General features: G+C 39.7%; 1 protein-coding gene across 1 annotated transcript in view; it reads right to left on the bottom strand.

Annotated features, from left to right (window-relative positions):
* Positions 1-557: 557 nt before the first annotated feature.
* The window catches only part of LRRC1 (leucine rich repeat containing 1), a 68,452-nt gene continuing 43,368 nt past the window's right edge, over positions 558-25,641 (bottom strand). Inside the window, exons 5-14 of the mRNA XM_032185430.1 lie at positions 22,993-23,049; positions 21,279-21,342; positions 20,471-20,545; positions 18,683-18,827; positions 15,804-15,922; positions 14,703-14,786; positions 6,281-6,396; positions 5,233-5,405; positions 3,708-3,844; positions 558-1,779 (exon numbers count right to left, since the gene is read on the bottom strand). Of these exons, the coding sequence (XP_032041321.1) occupies positions 1,621-1,779; positions 3,708-3,844; positions 5,233-5,405; positions 6,281-6,396; positions 14,703-14,786; positions 15,804-15,922; positions 18,683-18,827; positions 20,471-20,545; positions 21,279-21,342; positions 22,993-23,049 (1,129 nt within the window). The 3' untranslated portion in view covers positions 558-1,620. The remainder of the gene's footprint in view (positions 1,780-3,707; positions 3,845-5,232; positions 5,406-6,280; positions 6,397-14,702; positions 14,787-15,803; positions 15,923-18,682; positions 18,828-20,470; positions 20,546-21,278; positions 21,343-22,992; positions 23,050-25,641) is intronic.

Here is a 25,641-nt window from a genome sequence, read left to right on the forward strand (position 1 = left end):
ATGAAGTTAAATTACAAAAATTATCAAACACTACAGATTGTTAATTTTAACACCGAAGTTATCGTGACTCCCTCGATTTCCTCCTTTCCCATCTTCTCCCCAAAACTCTATGCAACCAACACTTGGTAGAAGAAATGTCTGGCAGAAGGAGGGATGCGGTTACCCATACATGCAGAAGTTGTCCTGTCTTCCATTTTGTTGAAATTTGGGTTCGTTGCATTAGTTCACACAAAACACGTCAAATCTTTGCTCTGAACTCAGACTGCTCAAGTCCCCATGCTGAACAAGTCAGAGATCTTTGTTAGTTCATGGCACACACAGAACCCCGTAGACACCAAAAATCAGTCTCTAGCAGCCTTTTGTAAAATTGTTATTTACTGAATCAGCTCAGTTCATACTTACCGTTGTAAACAAACCAGAACCCACAGATATAATAAGACCTTGAAATCACCATTGGACCACTGGAAGTGCAACACAGTAACAATGATAGTAAATTCCAGTATTAATCCATACGTACTTTAATTGCTGTTTTAATGATACAATAAATATACCGAAGCTTTTAAAGATTTTTTTATTATGGTTTTATATAAGTATATAAAACCACCAAAGCACTTTAAAGAATCATGCTTTCTTGCGTAATACATAAAACTAGTTTCATACTGTGCTTCTGAAAGTCTATCGTGCTGTTTTTCAAGTTATTTTACAGATGGCACGTTTAAAAACAACAATGGAAGCATGAATTTCTAGTGACTGCAATGCAACACTGCATCCAAAACAAGATGTTTCCTTACAACTAAGTTAAAGTGTGAGTGCATTATGTAATAAACAATAGCAGTTTGGTCATTTTAATCTTAATTCCGTACACAACAAAACTAACATTTGTGTTTCACGAACTAAAATCCCATGACATAAACGTAAATTCTGTTTTGTAAAAATCTCAACAAATTACTGTCTGAAAAGAAAAACGTATTTAAAACAGAAGACCAAGTTTAGATCTACTCACTTTCTTCAAGGATTTCTATATTTAAGACTAGTATGACATATAAGACACAATAAGGCACAATGGGTGGTACAAACAAATGAGTACAGTTGTCCATGAAACTTGTTCTCTTCCACAAATACTAAAATATGTACCGCTCAAGATAAATTTTCTCTTAAAAATGAAATACATCATTTTGTTATGAAAGTCCTATACAAAAATTTAAAATTTACACCATCTGAGCTGCCAAAAAAATAAAAAAAATTGTATCTTTTCCACAAAACTAAATTTCTCACCAGCACATCCAGCCACTGGGAAAAAGATATCCCAGCACTCTGGAAATGAAAAGCATTATTTCCCCTGTGTTTAAGACAAAAATATTGTATTCTGCATACAGTAGTGTATTATACTTTAAAAAGTGTAGTACTATTAAAATTACAATATTGATTTGGAAATTATTGGTTCACTGCCTGGATGAAATAAGGCACTTTCTTCCAGTGGGCCGCACTTTTCACATATATGGAGATGATGAATCAGGTTCTGGTTAAAAACAAAAAAGGGGTTCAGTGAGGTCCCAGGAGACGACAGGAACGTTTCAACAGCAGGGGAAGACACAGGAGGTAAAACCTGGAGATGAAATTCTACACAGAAGTGGTCACTCTGTCAATGGCATTATTGACCTCGTTTTTGTTTGAATCCAGTCCTTTAGCAGCATTCATATCATTCCGTAAATTCTCCACTGTCTTTTTCATGTTCTTTAATTCTCCAGGGTGTGGAGTGGCTCGCCTTAGAAGTGTTCTCTAAAAATAAACAGTGCAATAAGTGGTTTTGCCTTTGTCTCTTTGAAAAACAACATACACTTTCAAGGCTTTAGCATTTACATACCAAATATTAGCTATCGATTTTAAAAAAAAAAAAATCCCCCCCTTTTCCTTTTCAAACTACTAAGCTTAATTTTGAAAGTTTTTACCATAGCTGCTTGTTTATGAAGACAGTGAAAGAGGTTTTAAGAACTGTCTAGGAGCAAATATTTTCTCCTCTTGACCTACAAATCTGAAAGCCACTCAAATGAAGTACAAGTTGCCAAAATTAAGACTTTCTTTAATATAGTCGGGATTTTTTTTTCTCAAAACCATCCAAGTGAATTAAGATTAAAAAAAAAAAAAAAAAAAAAAAAAAAAGATTTAGCTGGTTTTGAAAGAATCCAAAGAATCCAAGAAGATCTCTTTACAGCGTCAATTACACTTTTGCATGGAGATCTGTATGCTTTGCAGTCAGTTTGGTTCTCTTATCCATTGAAAACAAGTATCTTGAAAGCAAGAAGAGTGAACATTTTTCTTGCATCTTAGACCCAAGACTATTTAACATCACTGTGCTGACACTTGCAAAGAAAACCAAAGTTACAAAAACTTCAGTTGGCGTCCAGATTAGGGACCCACAGGACACCAGGAATAATTGCACAATATGCATCAGCATAATAGATATATAAGTGCAATCACTTTTCTGTGGTATATATGTAAACTATGTACACTGGAACTGGTAAGCCACCTATAAATGGATGGATTGGTCAGGACTTCCTTATAAATCCCACCTCCCTCAAAAAGGAACATAACCCTCTTTTTCTCCAAAAAATATTCTTGCCTCAGGTCAGGCTGTAATACCATGACTGAAAGCAGTTATCAGTAACACCTGAGCCCTGGCAAGGGCATTCTCAGGTTGGCACAGTGGTTAACAAGCACCATTCTGAAATCCTTTATCAGTTAATCTAAAAACCATGCTTGTCAAAGACATTTCGTTTCTGGTACTTTAGACTAAGCATCTTACTTGAAAACTTAAATATTCATTTCCCTGCCAAGAAAGAATCTTTATAGTCATTTTTTAAAGTGAGACCATGCTTGCAGTGTGCTACAATCCAGAGAGTGCTCTGAACTACCTCAGGCTGAGCTCTAACGAGGACCACCAGCAAGTTTTTAGAGCATTAGAAAAGCATGCTGAAAATCTGATTGAAGCAGTCTTAATCTTTACATAGATATTTGTTAATAGAAGTTAGTAAAGTTAAAGACTGTTGCACTTTGATATTCAGGACATGCAAAGCCCAACTTAATGGAGAGGTCTGATAAGTACAGTGACAGATGTTCCCACATCCTTTAAGTGGGAAACTAATGAGCAAAATCCTTGCTGTTCATGGACATTATGGTTATTTCAGTGCAAATGGTGAAAAAAGGAAAAAGGGAGAAACACAAAGAAAGATAAGAAATAGAAACAAGAGAGACAAACAATGTAGCAGGGTAGCAAACTTGGTGGAGACACATGCCAGAGTGCTGGAATCCTAAATTAGGCCCTATATACTTTCAGGCAGTAAAGCTTCACAGATGCAGAGGAAGATCCTATCTTGTTTCTGGAAAGCTGGAAAGAAAACATCCTGAGGAGACACAGGAAAGAAAACAAAACAAAGATCGCCCTGCATCAGAACTTAAAGTTAAATTCAAACAGAAAAAAAAAAAAAAAAAAGAAAAAACAAACAAACAAACAAAACAAAACAAAAAAACAACACATTTTAAGTTTATATGAAAAGTTTCAGCAGTCAACATGAACAGTTTCCACTGTAAACATGTACAAAATGCATGCAGTCATAGCTGAAATTTAGAGCAAGACAGCTCACATACTTTCCACACTTTTGCATTAAAGTCACAGTGCCTGCAGGTATCCAAAGACTTAGAAAACATACCATTTCGTTATCCTCTTCATCTTTTTCATCTTCTAAGAAGCGAATTGCACTGACTCTGTTCACTGCCCGCTCATTCCACGTTTCATCTGACATTTCGTTTACCAAACTCTCCAACGCACCACATCGTGGCAGGTTATCTGTTAAAACAGCAAACGTAACTGAAGATTCACAGCAAGTCTAGAATGCCAGCATGTTAGAGAAGTTTCTGTATGAGAAGTTTCTGTACCTGGGCTGTTTCGGGCTTGTGGTGGTTTTACAGCGTTGATTACCTACTTTAAGATACTTGCCTTGGTAAGTGTTTCTCTTTCAGATCAGGCCTGCCACTTGATGTTAGCCATTTAGCTAAATGACACTCCATATCACAGTATCATTAGTTTTATCAACCTTGTCCTTTTACTGTTGCTATGCACATGTGTTGAACAATCTTAATTCCAATCTTCTATCCCTGAAGACATAAGATTCATTTGGGGAGGAGGAAATTTGATTTCCACTACTCAAGCCTTTAAAGTCTGTCTCTCCCCACTATTCTTCTTGCTAATTTTCTCTAAACCTAAAGGCATTAACTCATTTACTTCTTTTAATTCTTAATGTAACTTCTATTCTCTTAAAACCCAGAGACTGGCACAAAACAGCCATTTCTACACTCCTACTGTTTTAACGGTTTCTATTTGCTCTGGTCCCACAATACTGAAAGATCTGAAAGTATTTAAATTACTCTCACCTAAGTATGGATACCTATAATATGGATATCTACAGCTGAGCTTCTCTCCTCAGGCTCCCTTTGTACTCGGTGGAGTGTTCTGGGATAGGATGAATTACTCTCCAGTGATTACAGTAGGAGTTTAAATATTAGCTCAGATGAATCCCATTCAATGTTCACACATTGCTATAAAAGCTTCGGAGGACAAATAACACCCAGAACTTAGTGGAAGAGCAAACTGTGAAAGAGTTTACAGTTCCACCTGACCAAGAGGCAAGCTTCACCACAAAAGGTAAAAGTAACTTATAATTACAATTCTGTGCTTGTGAAAGAATATAATAAAGTTACTGTAAGGCAGGCCTGCTTGAAAGAAAATTCATTTGCTAAGAAGTACAACATCTCCTGCTTTTTACTAACTATTCAATTATTTTTCTGATAAAAAGACTAGTTGGAAAACCATCAGTTTTCACCATATATATGTAATTTAAAATGTATAAACAATGTACACAAATATGGACACCACTACTTGGCCCACTGGCAAACACTGGAATAATGATATGATTAAGCCATCTTCCTCCTGGTCTGTATTTTTATGTATTGTACCTGGTTGCATTTTATTTTCAGTAACATGTCTGGAAGCATTTTCAAGTTATGATTACAAAAGAAAAAAAATTTACAAGTGAAAATTCAGCCATAACTGTGCTCAACAGAGCTAATACATAGAGATTAGAAAGTCTGTTTTACAAACCTTTCCAGAACAGAAAACACAGTAAACAAAGCAGTAGTATTTCTATACCTGATCAAAAACCATCTCTAAGCATTTACCTTGGCAACCAGGCTCAGAAGGCATTTGAGGAAGTAATACACATGTTAAAATCTTTTCTCCCGTTTCAGGGTCTGTGTCGGTCTGAAACGTCAGCAAAGGTTGGGACTGGTTATCAGACAACCACAAAGCCTTCAGCTTTAAGGTAGTCAGCGAGAGGGGAAGATACGTCAGCCTAGTTCAAAAAAGAAAAGTGAAAAAAGTCAGGGTAATCTCCGGGAGACTTAATCAATAGTCATGAAGTTGACTCATAACTACACAGTCCTGAGTTGGAAGAGGCAGGAGTGACATAATGCCTCACGTTACAGGCATTACAGTATTTGTCAACTCAAACTATTCCTTTGGAAACAATCTGTAGCTTAACTTTACACTGTAATTCTCTGTAGTTGTGAATATCTGCTAAAATAATGCAGAGCTTTTTCTCCTGTGATAAACTGCCCTGGGAAGGCAGACTGCTGCTCCTGCTCTGGAACCTAATGTATACAATTCCCAGAACAGAAATGCTTATGAAATAATTATATTGCACAGACAAAATGCCATTTGCTTTTCCTCTACTATCTTTAACTTCCTACTAAGCAACTGCACTAATTTGCTGTTTTAGGCTTCAATCCACCCCTCTTTGAACTTTGATTTGTAAAGTGTATCAACTAAGATTCATGAAAAGGTGCAGAGTCAAAGTTGCATTGTTTGTCACTTGCACTGCTATGCCTAAAATAGGACACTCAGTGATGCTTGTCATCAGTTTCAGCTGAAGCTCTACAGAATTGCCTCGATTATCAGTTTTAATTCAGAAATGCACAAATCCAGAGTTTTTCCTTAAATCCTACCTCTTCCTTGGGGTCAAAGCAATCCAGAAAAGGTACACATAACACTATGCAATTTATGCTACTTTGGGCCAGAGGGGAAGATTGCTTTGACAGTTTCAACAGTAATGCTAACACAACAGTTATAATTGGGGTTTTGCTACTTCATTCTTAGACCTAATGTCTTCTGTCATTATAAACAATTATGTAAAACCAGCAAAAGAACATGACAGTACAAAAATCCCACCTGTTTCCTGCAACATCCAGGACATGAAGTTCAGTGGCTTGTGAAATTTCAGAAGGAATTCGAGACAATCTGTTGTCACGTACAGAAAAGACATTAAGACTGCAGCATCCCCCGATCTATATTAGAGAAAAAATGGGAAGAAAAAAAAAGAAAAAGACTATTTTTATTGCAGTACTGTAACACAAACAAAGGCATGCAGTATGGGTCACATAAGATGTCATAGCACATTCAAGTTACAATGCCTGCAAGACACGTCACCCAAGGGTACAGATTGCAAACAAGTGTTAACTTAAAAGAAGCCCGACCTGAAGCTGGCATGTTGTAGCAGTTTCTTGAACAGCTTTATTTGTGAATAATGTGTATCTTTACAAATACATCAAATTTTACCTACTTTTTATAGCCTTCCAAGCCAGGAAGCTGTCAGTAACCACACAGATGTCACTTTGTAGACTACCCTCACAAAAAATACCAGCTTTAATGTTCCATATTTCTGAGCTCAGTATTTACATATTAATTCTTTCTTTCCTCATGGTAACTTTATATACAAATGAGTGCAATGGAGCTTTAGGCAATACAAAATGCTAAATAAACCAATCAACGCCTGACATTTATTGAGTCAGCAAAGAGTAATGAAGAGTTCACAGAAAGTAGGCTTTATGAGTAACATCTCTGACGCCCTGTTTTATTAGAAGCATCTAATTTCAAAATAATTCCCATCTGAACTGGCCAATTCAATCTAATATCCTCTGTCTCTACTAATTTACCCAAACCTAAGCAGCTCCATTCCCACGATAGTTTTGGGGTGCAAAAGATGAGATTTCAGTTTTACCCTTGAAGTATCTGTAATTTACGTCAAAGGTACGTATTTTTCAGAAAAAATAAACCCTCTAAATTCAATTTTAAAATATTGCTTTTTTGTTCCAGATGGCAATTACTACTTCTACAAACATAAAGATTATTAGTTTTAGCAACTTGAAAGCTGCCTCAAGTAACTCTTTGTTCCTAGTCACAAAAGAAACTTACCTTTGTTTGCTTATCTTATATAGCTTCAAAAAGCTGTTGTTTATTTTCCAGTGACAAAACTCGCAAGAGTGGAAAAAAGTTTCTTCCCTTTCTTCAAATATTAGAAGAAAAATATTCAAAGCCTTTTGAAGCTTTCAAGTCAAGCAGACTTAGAACTGAACTAAAGACAGCAAACCTATTAGAAGACCTTAGCTCAAAAATTAGGGACTTCTACAGCTACTCACATGTAAGCTTCTTCTGTTACAATACAGCCAATGCCTTATTTAGTCTAAGTCAGAAGCATCCAAATCTGAGCTGAAATTACTTATGTGTTCAAGTTAACTGTCAGATCTGTCCCTGGAAAATCTGCAGCTTAGTCCAAAATCAAGTTTTAGGTTACAGGCAAATACCACAAAAGCTTTTCCCCTAGTCAAAGCAAAAATTATTTCAATTTAACCTATGCTATTTACCAAGGAGAAGGGCATTTTAAAAAGGATGCCACTGTGAGTTAGAAAATAAAACAATCAAATGGAGCAATTATACCCCACTCACCTTCCTTTATTTCATAAATACATTGTAATGGAAGAAAGCAGGTATCAGCTGCTCATGGTTTCTGATTCACAAGCTATTTAGAGCACCAAGTTACAGCACAACATTCTGTTGACAAAACAAAATCTGGGTTGGTTTCTCTGCAATCACTGCCCTCTAAGATGCCACCATTTCACAAGAGTAGCAGCTTCTCGGAGCCCGTGTGTACACAGGAGCAGCAACCTTGTTAGCTAGTTTAGCTTGTGAATCAAAGCCCTTAGAAACCAGCACTCAAACCACAAGCAAACACTTTTTAGTACAAGAATTCCGCTTGCCACTTGAAAGCATGTAAAGATTCTTAAATAATTGCCTTGACACATTCGCAGGATACGGAGTGCCATACAGAAAAAACAGGATATAAACTGTCTCACTGGTTTATCTAACACAAGGAGTCGTGAAAAGCAAAAGATAAAGTTGTGTGGATGCTGATGAGCTGGCAAGTGATGCCCTAACCATACACAGTGCTCGCTTTTCTATGAATGAAGTTTGCATTATTCAGTCTTGGAGCATGAAGACCCAAACAATTGAGGCAAACAAACGAAGTAAGCCATGCAACCCTGATGAGACTGCAATTTCTGTTACGTGTGACAATGGACAAATGCAGCAGTGGAACCAGCCGGCCTGAGTCGTCATGCATTTAAAGCAGTTTAATGAGAGGTAACAGTAGAACCGTGGACTGAATAATACTTACAGGGTTATCAATTTACCTGACCCATAATTTTCCAAGCGGCTAACAATTAAGAAAATACAAAAGATGTTCAATTCATGTTTCTTTATCCATACTGGACAAGAGCATGCCAACAAATGGAGACAGAACATACATTATTCTACTCCTACACAGGGTTAGGATGCACAAGCTGCTGCTGTCTTCAGCTATTTTAAAGTTAATGTTTGGTTCATTCAGAGGTACAGTTTTGGTTTTTTGGTGATTTTTTTTTTTATTTAAAGAGGGCAGCTGAAGGGCATAACAGACAATACAGAAACCTTTGTATGAAACCTTTTCAAAACACAGGCAGCATCTAACAAGCAGTTAGCATCAGGCAAGGTATCACAGAGGAAAAAAAAAGACAGACTGACAGTTTAAAAAATTAAATCTTTGTCATTTCAAAAAAGATTGGACTCATTCAGCAGTACAGAAAGACGTCAGGTCCAACATTTGAAAAACCAAAGTGGTATCATTGAGGCACAACACACACACCAAATGGCAAGCTGAAAGAAACACATCACCGTGACCACTCTGAAGTAGCACAATATAGGAACTTTGTTGGTTTGGCTTAGAGTCATCGACTGATAAAGAGCCAGGCACACTCTGCTCATGCTTTCCCTGGGTGTGATCACATGCTTACAGCAGACCTCGCCAAACCGTGACGTAGGCACCAAGTAGACATTTTGGACCACAAGCCCACTTAACAGTTAAGCACATCGTTCATTTCGAGCACAAGACTTTGCTTAATGGACAAGCATGTGCTTAGGTCTGGGCACGTGAATAACTGCTCCAAAGCCTGGAGGTTTAATAGGTCCTCACTTCCTTCTGAGGGGAACTGGACATCAGGAAAATGTCCCAAATGACTTGTGTTTGTCTAAGTCTTTAAGTAAACGTTTCATTCTAGCCACTTTAGCAAGAGCTATTCACTTGTATCATCTCACCACCTGCAGAGAACAGCAAATTAAAACTCCAGATTAAAAACAACAAAAGAATGGTCAGACTGAATCTAAGGTAGAAAATGATGGTTAATATGAAGGTCTAATTTTGAGATCGTTGATTCTAAAGTACTGTAAATTCTCAACAGAACCGCTTATTTGCATCTGTGGGGCTTTCTGAAGAGTATGAGTCTTCAGAGATTTCTTTTGGTTCCACACATAACTCTACCCTTGGAGAAGCTTTGTTGGTTATCTTGTTCTTCTTCTATCTCACTCTGATATTCATCTTTCATCAGCTTCTTTGTTCTGGAGAAACAGTAAGACTTGGATATGCACAGAGAACAAGTTGGCTGCTATAACTCCCCTCTACATTCTGAGAACGACCAGCATCCATCACTTCAGCTTCCCATTTTTTGTCATCTACATACCTAGGGCCACTTCATCTTAAACAATCCTCCAGAACTTAAATTCAGCACGTCACTTCTCTGCTGATATTGCTGATGGCTCCCTTTCTCTACTGCAGACAGGTTGCTGTTCCAACACCTGCATCAGTTGCACATTTTTGATCATCTGTCTTTATCTGCACTTTTGTGTCACGATAACCTTGTGGTTGCCATTTGTTTTTTCCTGCTGGTGACACCACTGCACCTGAATAGCATCTTTCTGTAGATAAACCCATGAAGAGCTTACAGGTTCACCCCTGTCTTCCCTTTTAGATCCCTTCCAAGAACTCCCTTTTGGTTCCTCTCAAGTCCAACTGCGCAGTTACAGCCATTCATCATCACTGACTGAATCTCACTGATTGTTATGACACATCCTCATCTTGTTACTGCTCTAAAACCAAAGCACAGATTAAAGGTGGGAAACTTACAAGACCTTGAAGTTACTTTAGTTGAATAACACCTTTTGGTCTCAGCATCTGTTAACTACTTAAATGCTATGACTCAATTCCACTGTCCTTTAACAGTTAGGCTCTTTCACACGGGTATAAAAATACAAAAGATACACCGTTGTGACAAATATCACAATTATGTTTTAGTACGTGACTAGTTGAGGCCTAGTGACATCTCTTATTTAACTCTCAATACAGCTGTCAGCATCAAGACCTCTCGCCAAGCTTTTAGAACTCTACCCTTGTATCCTGTGTACTGGAAATTTAAACACAGTTCCTGTTTTGTTGTAAAACCTTTTCCAGGGTGTCACAACCAAAATTTTGTTTGGATTCAGAGCAAATAATGTCAGAATTTTCCTTGGCCCCAGATAACATGGATTAATTCCTTAATTGCAAGCACAGAATGTATTTAGACATGGAAGAAACTGCCCAATTCAGTGTAAGGGGCAGTATCAGCTATTACTAACCCTAAATTGGCTAGGAGAATCTTCTACAAACACAGTTCAGTATCTCCTGCACCACCAGTGAATAAATAGTGCACGAGGAGCACAGCAACAGAGCTTCCCTGCCCTCTGCTTCAAGACAAGTTTTCCTGCATTTTTCCCTAATGCCTTTTTTCTCTCTGAGAAACACATGTACAGAAACGAGGGAAGAGATGTAGGAAGTCAAAAACAGAAACAACAGAACAGCCCCAACTTGCTAAAAAAAAAAATAGAAATGTAAAAAGCACGGTTATTGCCAAAGAAACCCTGCAGTTTCACCTCCTGCAGTACTAATTCTCAGCCACAATATACCTCAGGGCCAGGAAGGACACATTACCAGATCTCTGCGAGTTGTAGAGACTCATTAATGAAAGCACACGAACTGGAAAACATTCCAAGGAGGTTATTTATGTAAGTGCCAAAATCAACACACCAGTTTCACCAGCGTTCCAGTGCCAGGGTGGGATTTCAATACGAAAGAGTCACCAGGCAGGTCTTTCAAGTAGAAGGGGAAAAACATTTGTAACTACGAACAGGTTTGGACATACTCGGTTCTTGCTGCAGTCTGTTTCACTACTCAGTTCACCGAGAGAGGGATCAAGCTGCAAGATGAGATACTGAAGATGAAAACTGTGACTCAAGCCTTTGTCAGGCGTTCAGCTGTTTCGCATTTTGCCTTATACACCAACACCACATCCAGGAGAACCTTTGAACCAGGAACTTTGAAGGGGTATCGCAAGCAAATTCCTCAATAACCCCAAGTCAAGAAATGTTACACCAAAAGGTGGAGGCTGGTTTTACAAGCGTGCACAGAAGCAATCTGACAGTGTAATGGTTTGCCAGGCTGACCCCAAATCCAATCCAAGTAAATTGGTACCAGTTAGAAAACAAAAAAAAAGAAGCTAAAATGCAGAATTTATCTCACCAGACTATATTACAATATTACAGCAGGCACACAATTTCTGCCATTATACCTAGAAACGTTCCCTTTGCTACAGGAATAATTCTGGATGGACCAATAAAGGTACCAGTGTGTAGACATGGTATCAGTCGCATGTGTTCTTCTCTATAACATAAAGCTCCACTTTTTCTACATGCATTTTACCAGACCCTGCATCCTTGTCCCTGTCCAGGCTAAATCAGTAAAACCACGTTGCACACCCATTTCTGATAAGGACGAAGACCACAGCTGCACAGGTGGTCTAGCAGTTCTGTAAAGCACAGGAAGGAAGAGAGAAAGGAGCCAGGAAAACAGGGGAAGATACCAAGCAAGATTATCTGTTATGCACACTCCACTCCACTTCTGTGAAGGGGGAACCAGCATACAGCTACTAATACTGATGGACATGTAAAGGTCTGAGACCCCAATCTTCACCACACCATCTCAGGAGACATCTTGAACAACACACAGCAGGCTACTGGCTGGATTGAAGTATTAATTAGTCAGTTTGAGATGAAAATAAATGGAAAGGACAGTATGCTCTCTCACTATCAAGCAGAATGTTCTAAGAAACAGATAATGGTGATGTATTTTTCAGTTTAGGTGCTCTATTGATGCATTTTTAGTTTTTTTTTTTCCAAGTCAGTAATCGCAAGAAGGAAAGTAGAAACAGAACATGTCACCAGAACACCACATTGTTCCTCCCTGCCACCCAAAGGGAAAAAGATCATTTGCCTCTACCACTGCATCAGCTGTTGATGTATGTTACCATTACTAGCTCAGAATTCAAACCCACTGATCTAGAGGGTGGATACAACCTTCCAGTTTGAGAACTTCCTTCCTTTAAAAAAAAGCAAAACAAAACTTAATGAAACGTTCTGTTACATGCGATTTCAAAGTGTTCGTTCAAATGAGAAAGCCATTTAGGTGTGGAGACCTTTCCAGAAAAACAAACAAACAAAAAAAACACAACAATCTATTTCAAAGAAGTGGATGCCAAGGAGACGTTTCCTCTGTTTCTCTGCCAAGCTCGCTGTGAATCACCCCCTCCCATCTCTATTTCATGGGCTTTCTACAATTTCTCAGCTCATCTCATTCCAGGTACCACCTTTCGTTTCCTCATCAGCCACCTCCCTCAAACACCAACTTGTCCCATACTTAATGCCACTCCTTCTGCAAGTGCCCCCTCCCCTTTCTCTCCAATCCCAGAAGTCCTACGTCCAGCAATGTTTTCCACACACATTCTTGTTCTTCACCTTCCATATCCCCATTCCTTCACTGACTGGGCAATGCCTTCTATCTCTGCCATCCACTTCTGATTCCCAGTCCCCTGTTTCTTGTTCAGCATCAATACTTTTTCTTTTTTTTTTTTCCTGTACCAAGCCCTCAGTTCTGTCACCCCTCCCAAACAGATGTATCCCATATTTATCCTGTTTGACTTATGTCTGAATCTGAAGCACATCAGCAAAACCTTCCATGCTGTAACAGCCCAATTCTGTTTACAGCTACACTAGACAAAAAATTGTACAAGTCTCATGTACAGATTGCTTTGGCCACTCACGAAATGTATTAAGGTCTTTGTGAAGACACGGAAAGCTTTCTGCTGAATGAGCACAAGATCAAACTGTCATTAGATCCCAACCCAGGAACAGTTTTCCCAAGATCCCGTCACTTGGTAGCATTTATGCAATCCGTCTGGGTACGCCCTCGGTAATTTTCTCTTTAGAGCTAGTAGCACCTCTGCGGAGGAGACACTGTCCTGACAGGGAAGCTGTAGTACTCACACCTTTCTCCTCCCGCCCTCACCCCCACTCCACCACACATTTACAAACCAAACAAGAAAACAGTAAGGGCTATCGTGTAGCCCCTTCTCTGTAACCAACCCAAGGAAGCTCACAGCTTGGTCATTGGAGAACTACTTGGAGAAAAACAACAGAGAAACAGTGGTGCAAAAGGAACTAACTCTCAATCACATGCTCCAACCTATCACAATTACGCTGCTTTCTCTTTTAAATATCAATCCTATCTCTTTCCAGAACTGAATGTTGAACAATGCTCATAAGACCATTATTGTTTTCAGTTTCACATCAGAAATTCTAGCCTCATTTCACTCCATACACTGTTATGATGGACAAGAAGCACTTCAGGGAGCACTTTCAGGATTTCTTTACTGTGAGTGACTGAGATCCAAAGATGTGGAGTTTCCCCCCTTGCAGATCTTCAAGGTCCCGAGCAACCTGCTCTCGGTTTCTGTGCTTGAGCCAGGAGGCTGGACCAGATGACCTCCTGAGGTCCCCTCCAACCTCACCCGTTCTGTGTTTCTGTGAAGAAGTCCTAGTGATCATAGCGGTAAGATGTCAGGTATCAGTGATGTGGGTCATTTCAGGTCCTCACATTTAAAGGTAAAGTTAGCCTGAGATCTCCAAACCCAAGAAAACTGTCCAAAAAAATGTTTTCCAGAATTAGAAAACCTCCCTCCACTCCTGCTCACATGAGTGAGGCTAGGAAGGCTCCTGGCAGTACTTTTATACTGCTACTAAACATATCTACGTTTAAGTGTATTCACTCAAACAGAACTTTCAGTCCTCAAATAGTGCTGGACCTGACATCCACACTGGGAATTACTAGTTACAAGTTGATTAGATCTGGGCCTTTTTGTTAAAGTGCAAACACATTTTGCACTTCCAAAGCACCAAATCACCACAGCTACTGTTCAGATTTACATGGTTCAGAGCTAATGGACAAGTTTCTAGTTGTGATCTTTCTGGGAAGAATATCCAGTGGTTCAAAGCTGCCTGTTACTTCTTGTAGGCATGTGAAATCAGAGTTTTTTGTTTGTATAATCACATCTATTAAAGTTAATTGCACAAGACTTACCTCTTTGGGCAAAGATGTTAATTTGTTTCTATCGGCATTCAAATTATTCAGCTTCTTTAGTTTCCCGATGCTCTTCGGCAATGTCTGTGCCAACAAAAACAAAGTAATAAGCAAATTAATTTTGTAAATTCACAAAGTCAGAACAAAAAACTTATCTCACTTTAAAAACGAATTAAGAGACTGACTGATTTTCAAAACTGGCACATAGTTATCCCCAGTTATTAACATGCCTTCCAAAGTTGTTCCAAGGTCTTATCTCGCAGAGGAAACATTCAAGAATTTCAGTTTCTAACTCATGAGTGAATTTGTGTTATCTCTGCAGTAAGATGACAGATGCACAACAGCTGTTAACAGAAGCATGTATGCAGGATGTCCATATTATCTAACTTCAGTGTCACTAAATAGCTAATTGAAAGGCAAACCTCTCAGTTAGGTGCCATGAACTGACCTCTGGAGAAGTCTCTTTCCAACAGGCTTAAGCTCCTAATTTCACCAAGCACCAACATAACTTGAGAAATGCTCAAAGTCAGAATCTTATAAACACTTCTACTTTCAATTTCAAATGTCAGCATCACGTGAAGGCAATTTTAAAGCAATGGAAGGAAACACCTAGTGGAAAGGAGTCTCAGATTTCATTTTAATTGACCACGTCATATTGGTCATATTTATCTGACTGGAGTAGAACAGCAGAGCAAGGAACAGTGCAACAGTAGCTCTGCAGCACTTGGGGTTTCTGTTCAGTTCCAACAAGTCTGATCAAGGTAATGTACAACAAAAATTGGCAAAAATACAGTGCAGCACAAACTCCACATTAAAAACACAACAAAGTAAATGATATCTGCACTCCAGGTGCTCCAATTCCCTTAGTGATCATGAAAGATTCAAGAGTGAATATGTAATTGCTTAGACCTTTGGGGAGAGAATTTTTACTACACAACTTGATCTTCAGCATTCATTTAACAGGTTAGAAATAAGACGCATCTAAAGGAAGCTTGCTACTTAGCAAGAAGTGATGGTGATTCACTTACAAGCTCAGAGAATCAACACTTCGCAGCAGGTCTTACTACTGCCAGCAATTTGAGCAGTCACGACCACACTTACCTGCAGCTGGTTCTCTGTTAGAACTAGTTCTGTAAGGCTTTCACAGTCTCCAATTGAATCTGTTAGTTGAATGAGTTTGTTCTGGTCAACCTTCAAAATGGATAGTTTCCTCAATTTTCCTGGACAGAAAGAACACCACGTTTGTTTGGCTTAGTGACCTCAGATACCCTGCTTTAATTATAGAAAAAGCATTCTGTCGTAAACCTTTCAGAAATTCTCTAACCCAATGAAATATTTTTTTCATGTAATAAAAATTCAAGCAGTGCTTCACTTGGCACTTGTAATATTTTTGCAAGTTTGTTTATCTTGAATATGAATTCAATGATGTAATAGTCATCTTTCAGCATATTAAGTTGTATTAAAATTGCAATCTGAATGGTACTCCATCTAAAGGCAAGGACTAAAAGTTAAGTGTATTCCCAAAGGCCTATAAACAGAGGAAAAAAATATTTTTCCCCTCAATTATTCCATGATTACTAATAAATTATTCCATGTTTACTAATAAAGGAGTTCTTAGAAGATCACCTAAGTCTACTCAGCCACAATAAGAAAGGCTTGCACTAGAGCGACTGCCCAAACCCAAACAGGATCACGTCTTTGTCCTAATATACAAGCCAGTCAGTCGAACACAAAACCCAAGTTTATTTTTTAGAACAGAGACCAAACTTCTTTGAAGGTCTTCTCTCCAGGAAGGCCAAAATACTATTTCAGAGCAGAAAGCTCCTTTATGCCAGTGATCTTTCATGAGCTGTGCAAGGCAGAGCTGACCCAGGCAGAGCCCAGGGCAGAGAATTCAGGAGACATGAGCTGTTGACGCCTCCCTGCTCATCCCCACTGTCCACAATAGTTCCAACAGGCCAGCACATCAAACTTGCTGCTGATGCTAACTCGTGAAGACATGGCTGATGTATGGAAAGGCAGCCACGTAAAAAGAAAACCCGGAGTCCAGCAAGGTGATGCACAGAGCTCTGCACCTGGACAGAATAACCTGTACAGGCTGGGAAGTGACCGGCTGTACAGGAGCCTTGCTGGAAACGACCTGAGGACTACAGTGGACACCAGGCTGAATATGGCTTAGCAGTGAGATGGCACCAGAAATGAAGTTAAAAGTACACGGGCTACATTAGTGGGTAATTTCAGCCAGCAGATCAACAGAAGTTACTGTATTTCATCTCCTGGGCACTGGTGAGGCCACACCTGTAAAAGCAGGCTCAGTTTCACGTCGCCGTGTGGAGAAGGGGATGGGGGCCCCACACAAAGCTGCTGAGGCAGCAGGGATACAATGTGAGCTGAGGATGAGGGAGCTGGATTTGTTTACCACAGAAAAAGGCAGCCAAGGAGGCATCAGGGAACATCCCACAACTACTCAGAGCCAAACTGTTCTGCAGTGGCAGGTGAGACAGCAATGGCCACAAATTCAAGCGTGGGAGGTCCCAGTGGGACATCAGGAGAAGCTTCCTCAGGAGGAGGTGGTGCTGCACTGACACAGGCTGCCCAGGGGATGCTGGAGCAGCCCTGTTAGGGGCTTCAGAGACCTGGCAGAACTGCTACAGCTGGTGTGAGGGGCTGGCGGTGGTCAGAGCCCTGCTCTGAGCAGGAGCCTGCACCAGGTGACTTCTCCAGACTCAGCAGGCCAACCAACACTTCAGCGATCAGCTGAGCTCCTCCCAGAAGCTTCCACAGAGTTAGAGACATCCCTGCCCAATTTTCCAAACACAAGTAACTTATTATAGTCACCTACGTAGCACTTTTTTTGTGCTTATGACAAAAGCACATTCAAGAAAACATAAAGCTGATGCAAACGAGGCCTGGCCCTCTGCAGTCACCTCCCCCAGCACCAGACCTGCGTTTAACAGGGTTCTCAGGAACAGGCAGCTCCTCTCATCCACCAACTGGTGCTACAGACAAGCTCCCCTCTTGCAAGCTGTGTGCTCTGTATGCTTTCAGAAGATAAAGCATCATTTCCCCAGCTCAAATCATCAGAAAGGGCTGCTGCAGCCACCTCCCAAGCACACACTACTCAACTGGAGGACCCACAGTACTCACCCCACACCTCTAAATTTTATTTCTAGAGAAATATTTGTCTTTTCTCAGGCTTACACAGCATACAGAGAGAACGGGGAGGTCTGTCCATTCTTTTCCACATTCTTATTTAAACCAAATTCACAAATCCTCCTTCCACTACGTTTTTTAAAAAAGCACCTGGCCAGGAATACTCTTCCAACATGAAACCTTCTGGAAAAACAGCTCATGAGTAGTAAAGAAATAATGCCTCACTAACTACTGCATGGGCAAAAATATTTGCTTTTAAACAGGTCCTGGTAATGCTTCAGGAAACATTCCTCAATTACGAAACCTGTTATAAAGGGTCAGGCACTGAAAGGTTGTAGTTTGGATCCTCAAGGGTGAAGGCTGAAGCTGGAACAGCCTTCCACTGGGTTCAGCACAGGATTAACCACGTTGTTCGGTTCAAGATAATTACACATCCCACTAAAGAGGATGTCTTTTTTGTAGTGATATTGTCGGTCAGTGTTATCAAGTGACCTACAGCATGTTACAAGCTAGAATTTTACACTGCTGGGGAGTTCTGACTGTGACGTGGACACGGTAGAAACAGAGAGGTCATTCACTTTTAGTTTGTTCCGGTAGCTATCAAGTGCAGGCCAAAAAATAATTAAGAAGTAGTCATTATGCTGACAATTAAAATGCGAAATTAATAGAGCCATGTATTTCACACTAAGGAAAAAAAAAAAAAAAAAAGCTAAGACAAACTCATCTCTTACACAGAAAGAGAAGACTTCAAAAGACTTAAAACCAAGCGACTTCCAATTTGCAGAGGATTAAATGGTTCTGCATGGCAACGTTCACCTTGTACTTACCAATGCCATCAGGTAGGACCTGAATTAAGTTCTGAGAAACAAGCAAGTCTGTTAAAGAAGTCAGACCATTAATTTCTTCAGGAAGGCATTCCAATTTATTTTCAGAAACATCCAGACAAAGCAGGTTTTTCAGGTTTCCTACTTCCTGCGACACAAGATGAAATTTAAGTCGTGTTCAAACATGCAGCAAAGCAATTTGAAAAATGTACAATCACCGTGAAATTCCAGAAAGAAAAGCAATTCTTTGCGTGACCTCTGAGTGCTGAAAAAAGGAGGTGGGTAAATTTTCCGTGATAACCCAAATGAGAGATTCAGTCGGGGTTTCTTATTCTAAATACTACAACTGGCCTCAGCAGCCAGACAAGGCGTGCGAAGCACACCCAGGCAAGCACCAACCAAAACTGGAGTTTTCTTCAAGTGAAGACTGCAAAGTTGTTTTTTCAGAACTACAGATTATCAAGCTCCGCATAATTAAAGTCTGCCCCTCCCAATTAACCCTAGGCAAATTCGGATTAGTCTCTCCTGGCTGATACAGCAACATGCCGTGACATCTAGGGATTTCCTATCTTCACATCTCCCTGCTGCTGCGAATGTAGAAACAGGAATGGGAGTGCTGCTCCAGCAAGCATCTTCCAAGTGACAAGTTACACTACAATTATTAGTGATTACTAAATTTTTACAGTGATAACCTGACAATTAGAAGTCTGACAGAGAAATACCTTTCTCCCTATAAGCTATCAGAGCACCCTCCCTTTCCCCACGTCCACACACACCCCTATACATGTTCTAGAATAGTTCACATTTTAGTCATCTAAATCATTTGCAGGGGAACAGAACAGCAGGGGAAAAAAGGGGGGTGTCCTTTACTCTTACATATACGCAATTTTCATACAGGGACAGCCTTGATCCTAACTCCCAAGATCACTCCTTCTGTTTACAAAATGTTTGCCTCTCCAGAGAATCTTTCATTAAACACACAGCCTTTGCTCCTACAAGTTCATCCTTTAGACGTCACACGAAACACACAGTTATGGCCAGCTTCAATGAAAACAGTTGCTAAAGTCAGACTTGACCTTTTATGAATGATTATCAGTGTTTAAGAATGAGCACTTCAAAGTTGTTAGGCCAGGCCAACAACAACAAAGTCACTAACCTATAACCAAATTCCAACTTACACTGTTGACAATGAGATCAATACAGCAAATAACAGCAAGCTGCTCAAGGAACAGGAGAAAACAGGTTTTGACTTGGCTCTAAAGGAAGAAGAAACCCTTCCACATGTTACCATTGTTCTAAGGAAGGAGAATTTAGAGTGCTCTGAGATTTAAATGCTAAGGCCCCTCTCCGCACAGCTGATGTCAGATGGGGGATTTGCCTGCACAGATCAAAATTTCTATTCATGGCAGCAGTTTTATCATTGAAGATTTCAGCTTAGATAGATATAAAAAATAAATAAAATTAAAAAGTGAAGGTTAGCTCAGCCAATTAGTGGTTCCCTGATCGTTGCACATGGACTGTAAACAGAGGATGTGTCATTCTATAAACAGAACAAAGTGTCTATTATCAAACAACTCCTTTGTCGACACATCTAAAAGAAAATGTCTGATAGCACAGTATCATGTGTAATCCTTTAAAGAGGAAGAGAAAACCCTTAAACATCCAAAACCAAACCCAGGCAAAGTGAACTGCGAAAACAAGTCAGTTTTAGATTGTCTCCCTTTAGGTATAAGTGACAAGGTTTTGTTTTAAAAACATCTTCAATACAATATCGTTAGAGCCCGTCTTTACCTGAGGTATTTCAGCTAATTGATTTCCATCCAACCAGAGGTCTTTAAGATTGAAAAGTGCACCAATTGTTTCTGGCTATAACACAAAAAGTAATAATGTCAAACAACACGGGACTTTTAACCCAACAGCCATCCCATAATTACAGTTTGAGTAAACCAATCCATACTACACACACTACAGTCCAATGCAGCAAGAGTGACTGGAAGCGTTTGGGAACTCCACCAGACAAATTACCTGCCGTAGGTTAATAACCTACAATACTTCACCTGACACGCACTAACAAATTGCATGCAAACTCTTCATCTACTGCAAATCCAATATTTTATTGAGTCAGCTTAAGGGAGGTTACGTATCTTCTGGTAGACCTGTCGGCCACAAATTGAAGACACTGAAACCCCAAAGTTTGTCTCTGCCCTCTCCCACAGATTCCTATTCTACTCCTGAAAATATAGTGGAACTTTTATCTGTGCTCCCCCCTTCCAGTTTCCAACAAATGTTCATGTGTTCACTTTGACTGCTAGTGCAGAGTTTGTGCCCTTCTACACTTTCATTTTTTCCATTGAAAAAGTCTGTGGAGCATTCATTTTCTAGAGAACAGATGCAGAAATTGTTCAGGCAAAGTACTATTCTACCGAACAAGATGCAGCAGATATGGGAAAATCTATCTTACTGCCAAAATTTATCTGCATATAGAGAAAGACTCTCTCCTCCACATTTTCTTCTCAATTTTGGACATCTCATGGCCTGTTTAATTTAAATTACACGTGAAACAAGACCAATGTGCACTTTCAGTGGCATGTTCGCTTACCAAGTGATAAAGTTCATTGTTTCCTAAATCAAGTTCTTCTAGTCGCTGCAGCTGGGCAAGCGATCTGTGAGATAAGTCAAAACAAAACCGCATCAGACTAAACCAACAGAAACCAAATGTATTTGAATGAGCTCATTTTACTGAAACTCGTATTTCAAATTGCAACACATTGTAGGCAGACAGTTATTTTACCAGGCATGGACTACTTAGAGGAATATCTTAAAAAATAGTTTGGTTTGTCAGCATAATCTCATGCCTTTGAAACATAAAACTTAGTGTAGGCAACCAAATCATTATCCTTGATCTTATCTTTCAGTCTTTGGGGTGGACAATGCCATACAGATTAATACAGTTGGTTAGATTTATTTTTAGGGAGCATTTACGGTTACACAACTGAATTAAAATCCCACATAGTGGCCACATGTGACGGTATCTAAACCAGTGCTAATCAAGATTCACCAAATGCATCATTTCTCTTCTCAACCTGATACGTCAATTTCCAAAGAATTTCAGGTTGGATTTGAAGATGCAAACAGGGGAAACCCCAAAAGGATGTAAAAGGTTTTCTGAACATGAACAGACACAGAGAACATGAATAGATCCTTTCCTGCTTCAAAAGCATTCTTCTTCTGTGGAGCTTTTGCTTACCTTCTCCAAAGCTGCAGTAGCACAAAAACCATAGAGCTGTCAGTTACATTACTGACACGCCACATTTTCCATCCAGTAGCAATAAAATTGCCAACATTTACGGCAGGTTAATTCTGACACTGAATGGAGAAACCTAGCTAGCAATTCATAACTTCTGATCACTGACATTTAAAGTTCCTTGTGGCTCCCAGCTATAAACAACTGCAACAGAGATACTGGGGAGACTGACAGGACAAAAGGGACCCAAATGTAACTAGGGAACAGATTCTGATTAAAATAGCTTACATCTATTACATTATACTCTAGATGATCTAAACAAGCTGAACAGAATTCATGGGAACTCCTGCAAGAAACAGCCAGGCAGTGAAGAAAGGAAACCACTTCACTACAGAAATAAAAAGCTCCTTCCAAGCAGTCAAAATGGATCCCCAAACTTTAACTGATTAATCTTAAATAACTGATTAATCTGATGAAAGAGCACCAACTCCTCGACCACAATGCAGACAGTATAGAGACATCTAGATTTTTTTCCCCAAAAACCACTGGGGGTGGAGTCGGACTTCAGACATCAGTAGGCCTGGTTTTTCATAAAGGCTTTGATCTCCAGGTTTTTGAAGCTTTTGTTTACTCAAGTCCCCAAATGAATGCTTATTTAAATTTCATGACGGTCCATAGACCAATTCAGAATTGAAAACTCTGAGATCCCATTATCCTGCTTTCACAGTTATGAAATTTCAGCATGGGAGCAATCCAAACCACCCCTCCCACTGCTGAAGCATTAGTTCAACGCATGCAGGAAGAAGTGTTTGGTGTTGCTGTGTTTTAGACAGAATAGCTACACGGAGCAGAAACAATCTACACAGACTGCAGATGCCTGCAACTAATCAATTACAGCTAGAAAGAATGGATGTAACTAAGTGTTATTAAAACAAAGCTGTATCCCATAGACGTTGTCAATCTGCACTGAGTATTTTTTCTAGCTGTCACTCAGTTTCAGCTGTTAGCAGATTTTTATAATAAGAACATTTTACACTAAACGTAATCAAACATTCAAAACATCACTTACTCAGGTAAATATGTCAGCAAATTTTCTCTAAGTTCCAGTGAAGCCAGGTTATAAAGACTGAAAAATAAAATAAAAAACATATTTTAATGCAGTCTTTCTTTTCCTATTCTGCGCTTTCAGAAGAAAAAAAAAAAAACAACAGTGTTTACATAGTTTAAAACAAAAATCTGCTGTGAGCTGTTTGGTTTTTAACTCGATCAGACCATCATGTGAAGTGAAGCATACCAAGAGGGGAAGTCTTTGCTTGTTTTTCTGCGACACTTCAAAATACTAGAGCTAGAAAGTAAACAGACAAAACACAATTTTCCACTTGTTAAAAGGTCGGCAGTTGCAAATTACTAAACGGAGCATATTCATGCCACGAATTTACGTCTTTGCTTCCAGAATCTGTCACGGGCTACAGAAGTTGGAGGGCATCAGGTAAACTCATCACTGCTCTAACTACAGCACGCTCATTAACGTAAGTGACATTATGCTCCTAAGCGGCTCACTACCCCACATCCCGGGCTTTTACTAACATCACCATAGCAACATTCAGATTTTTCAGGGTTTTATTTATGACTAAATGGAACACAAGGAGTCAGACATTATCCCAACACTATAATCTGCTCTAATCCTTCAGCGTCCTAGGGAAAAAGACAAATCAGAGATGGGGACTACAAATAAGCAGTTCCCTACAACAGAGTATGTTCTGCCTTGGTCTGCAGGGGAGGGGGACGATGTCTCATGCCTTAAACGATATCTAGATGAAAATAAAAACAATTCCACCAAATTTGAAGCACCTGTTAAATTCAAAGCCAAGTTTTTGTTTGTACACCTCAGGAAAACAAAAACATGCATTAAGGCCACATAAAATTGGAATTTTGTTTCCACTTCAAACAATACCAACATACTGAATCACTCAATCACTAGTTAGCTCCAGCAGAAAAGCTGCTGATACCCTGAATAAAACTGAAGAAAAGCCTTCATTTTGTGACTCCAGTGCAGCTATATAAGCAGGGAAGGCAACATAATCGATGTAATGAGTTATGAGAAGGGAGAGAACATTTTTCACAAATTGAATTTGGATGGTGTCTGGAAAAAAAAAAAAAAAAAAAACACACCTTACTTCAAGCACCATTTTTCCACTGCATTCAGAGAACACTGAACGAAATCACAAAGGAGCTTTGATTACATCCCTAACAGCCCTCCCCGGCTTTTCAAATGAGCAAATTTTACCCGAAGGGCTCTGCGTTCCTCCAGAAGAAAAACAGTTAAAACACGCCATATGGGTGAAGACATTTAAGTAGAAGCTTATCACAAAATCAATTAAAAGTGAGAGTAACTCAACTACTGCCATTCAAACTCATTTGACAGAAACTGGGTTGCAAAGAAGACATCTTTCCAGTGACATGAGATAGGGCTCTCACGTAAAAATGTTAACCACCACCTCCTGATTTCCACAACAATTTGCTTTACTGGTTTCCTTTCCAGAAATCTATTCCAATAGATTCCAATTCCTTCAGATTTTGCTCTCAATTCAAGCTTGTATGAGGTCAGCCCCACGAACCACTTTTATCATGAGAATACAAGAAGGATGCACACACCACCAAGCTGCAAGGAATCTCGTGTTTACAAAGCATCCTTCATCTACTTATCTCCCTCCCCATCACGCTGAAGTGTCGATGAGTAAAATGGTGCAATCTCTTAGTTTCTCTTCTTACATCAGACATCACTTCAGCTGTGGTTAAACAGAAATCTTTGTCAGCAAAACCACGCTCAACAGGAGGAACCTGGAGCCACCTCCTCAGCCTGCAGCCTCACTGTATCATTAAACTGGGACAGGGCAGTGAATCGGCTCAGGCAATTGATCCTCCTTAAAAATAGCCCAGCAAAAAAGAATAATACAGATCCCTAATCCAACGTACTATAAATCCCCTTAAACACCTGGGCCAGTACAGCTGCCAGAAAGGTGCAAGGAGGGCATCTGTGCTGCCTCAGCCAGCAGGACCGTGGTAGGCCCTGGGTAGCTGTGGCCCTGCAGATCCCTGGATCTGCCCCCAGCTGCTGATCGTGTGCTTTACGGTGACTGTGGCTGACCACAGGCCCACGTTAGACTTCTTAGGTGAGTCCACTACCTGTAGGATTATTTCTTCGTGCCCAGTGACACAGCTTTCTAGATGAGAACTTCTTTATTCTACAGCTGCTCTTACTCCGAGTGTGCTTACAATTACAACTTCACCCTGGAACAAAATAAAGACACTTCCCTCCACCCCTTTAATCTATCCTTTGTACTCCTTCCAGGTTCTCCAGCCCAGTCCAAACACAATATAAGCAGCCCCCAATAGGCACAATGAAGTCATGTAAAATAGAGACTAAGGCTACAAAGTTTACATCAGCAAAGCTGTTCCATTAGACTGAAGTATTATGATTAAGGTGGATCCTTCCAAAACAAGAGGCCAGAAAATATGAGGAAACTCATTAGCCTTAAATTTCTGCAAGTTATAGGATCGGCTCCCAGCAAGCCTATATTGCAATTTAAAAATTGCATGGGAAAACATGTAGAGTATAAAATAGCAGGCAAAAATGGACAAGGTGTGCTGATGTACCAGAGCACCGATCTGACACATTCCAGAGCAGAGATCGAGCTCTTCCTTATACTTACCAAGG

The sequence above is a fragment of the Aythya fuligula genome, chromosome 3 (assembly GCF_009819795.1).
Source record: "Aythya fuligula isolate bAytFul2 chromosome 3, bAytFul2.pri, whole genome shotgun sequence".
NCBI classification, from domain to species: domain Eukaryota; kingdom Metazoa; phylum Chordata; class Aves; order Anseriformes; family Anatidae; genus Aythya; species Aythya fuligula.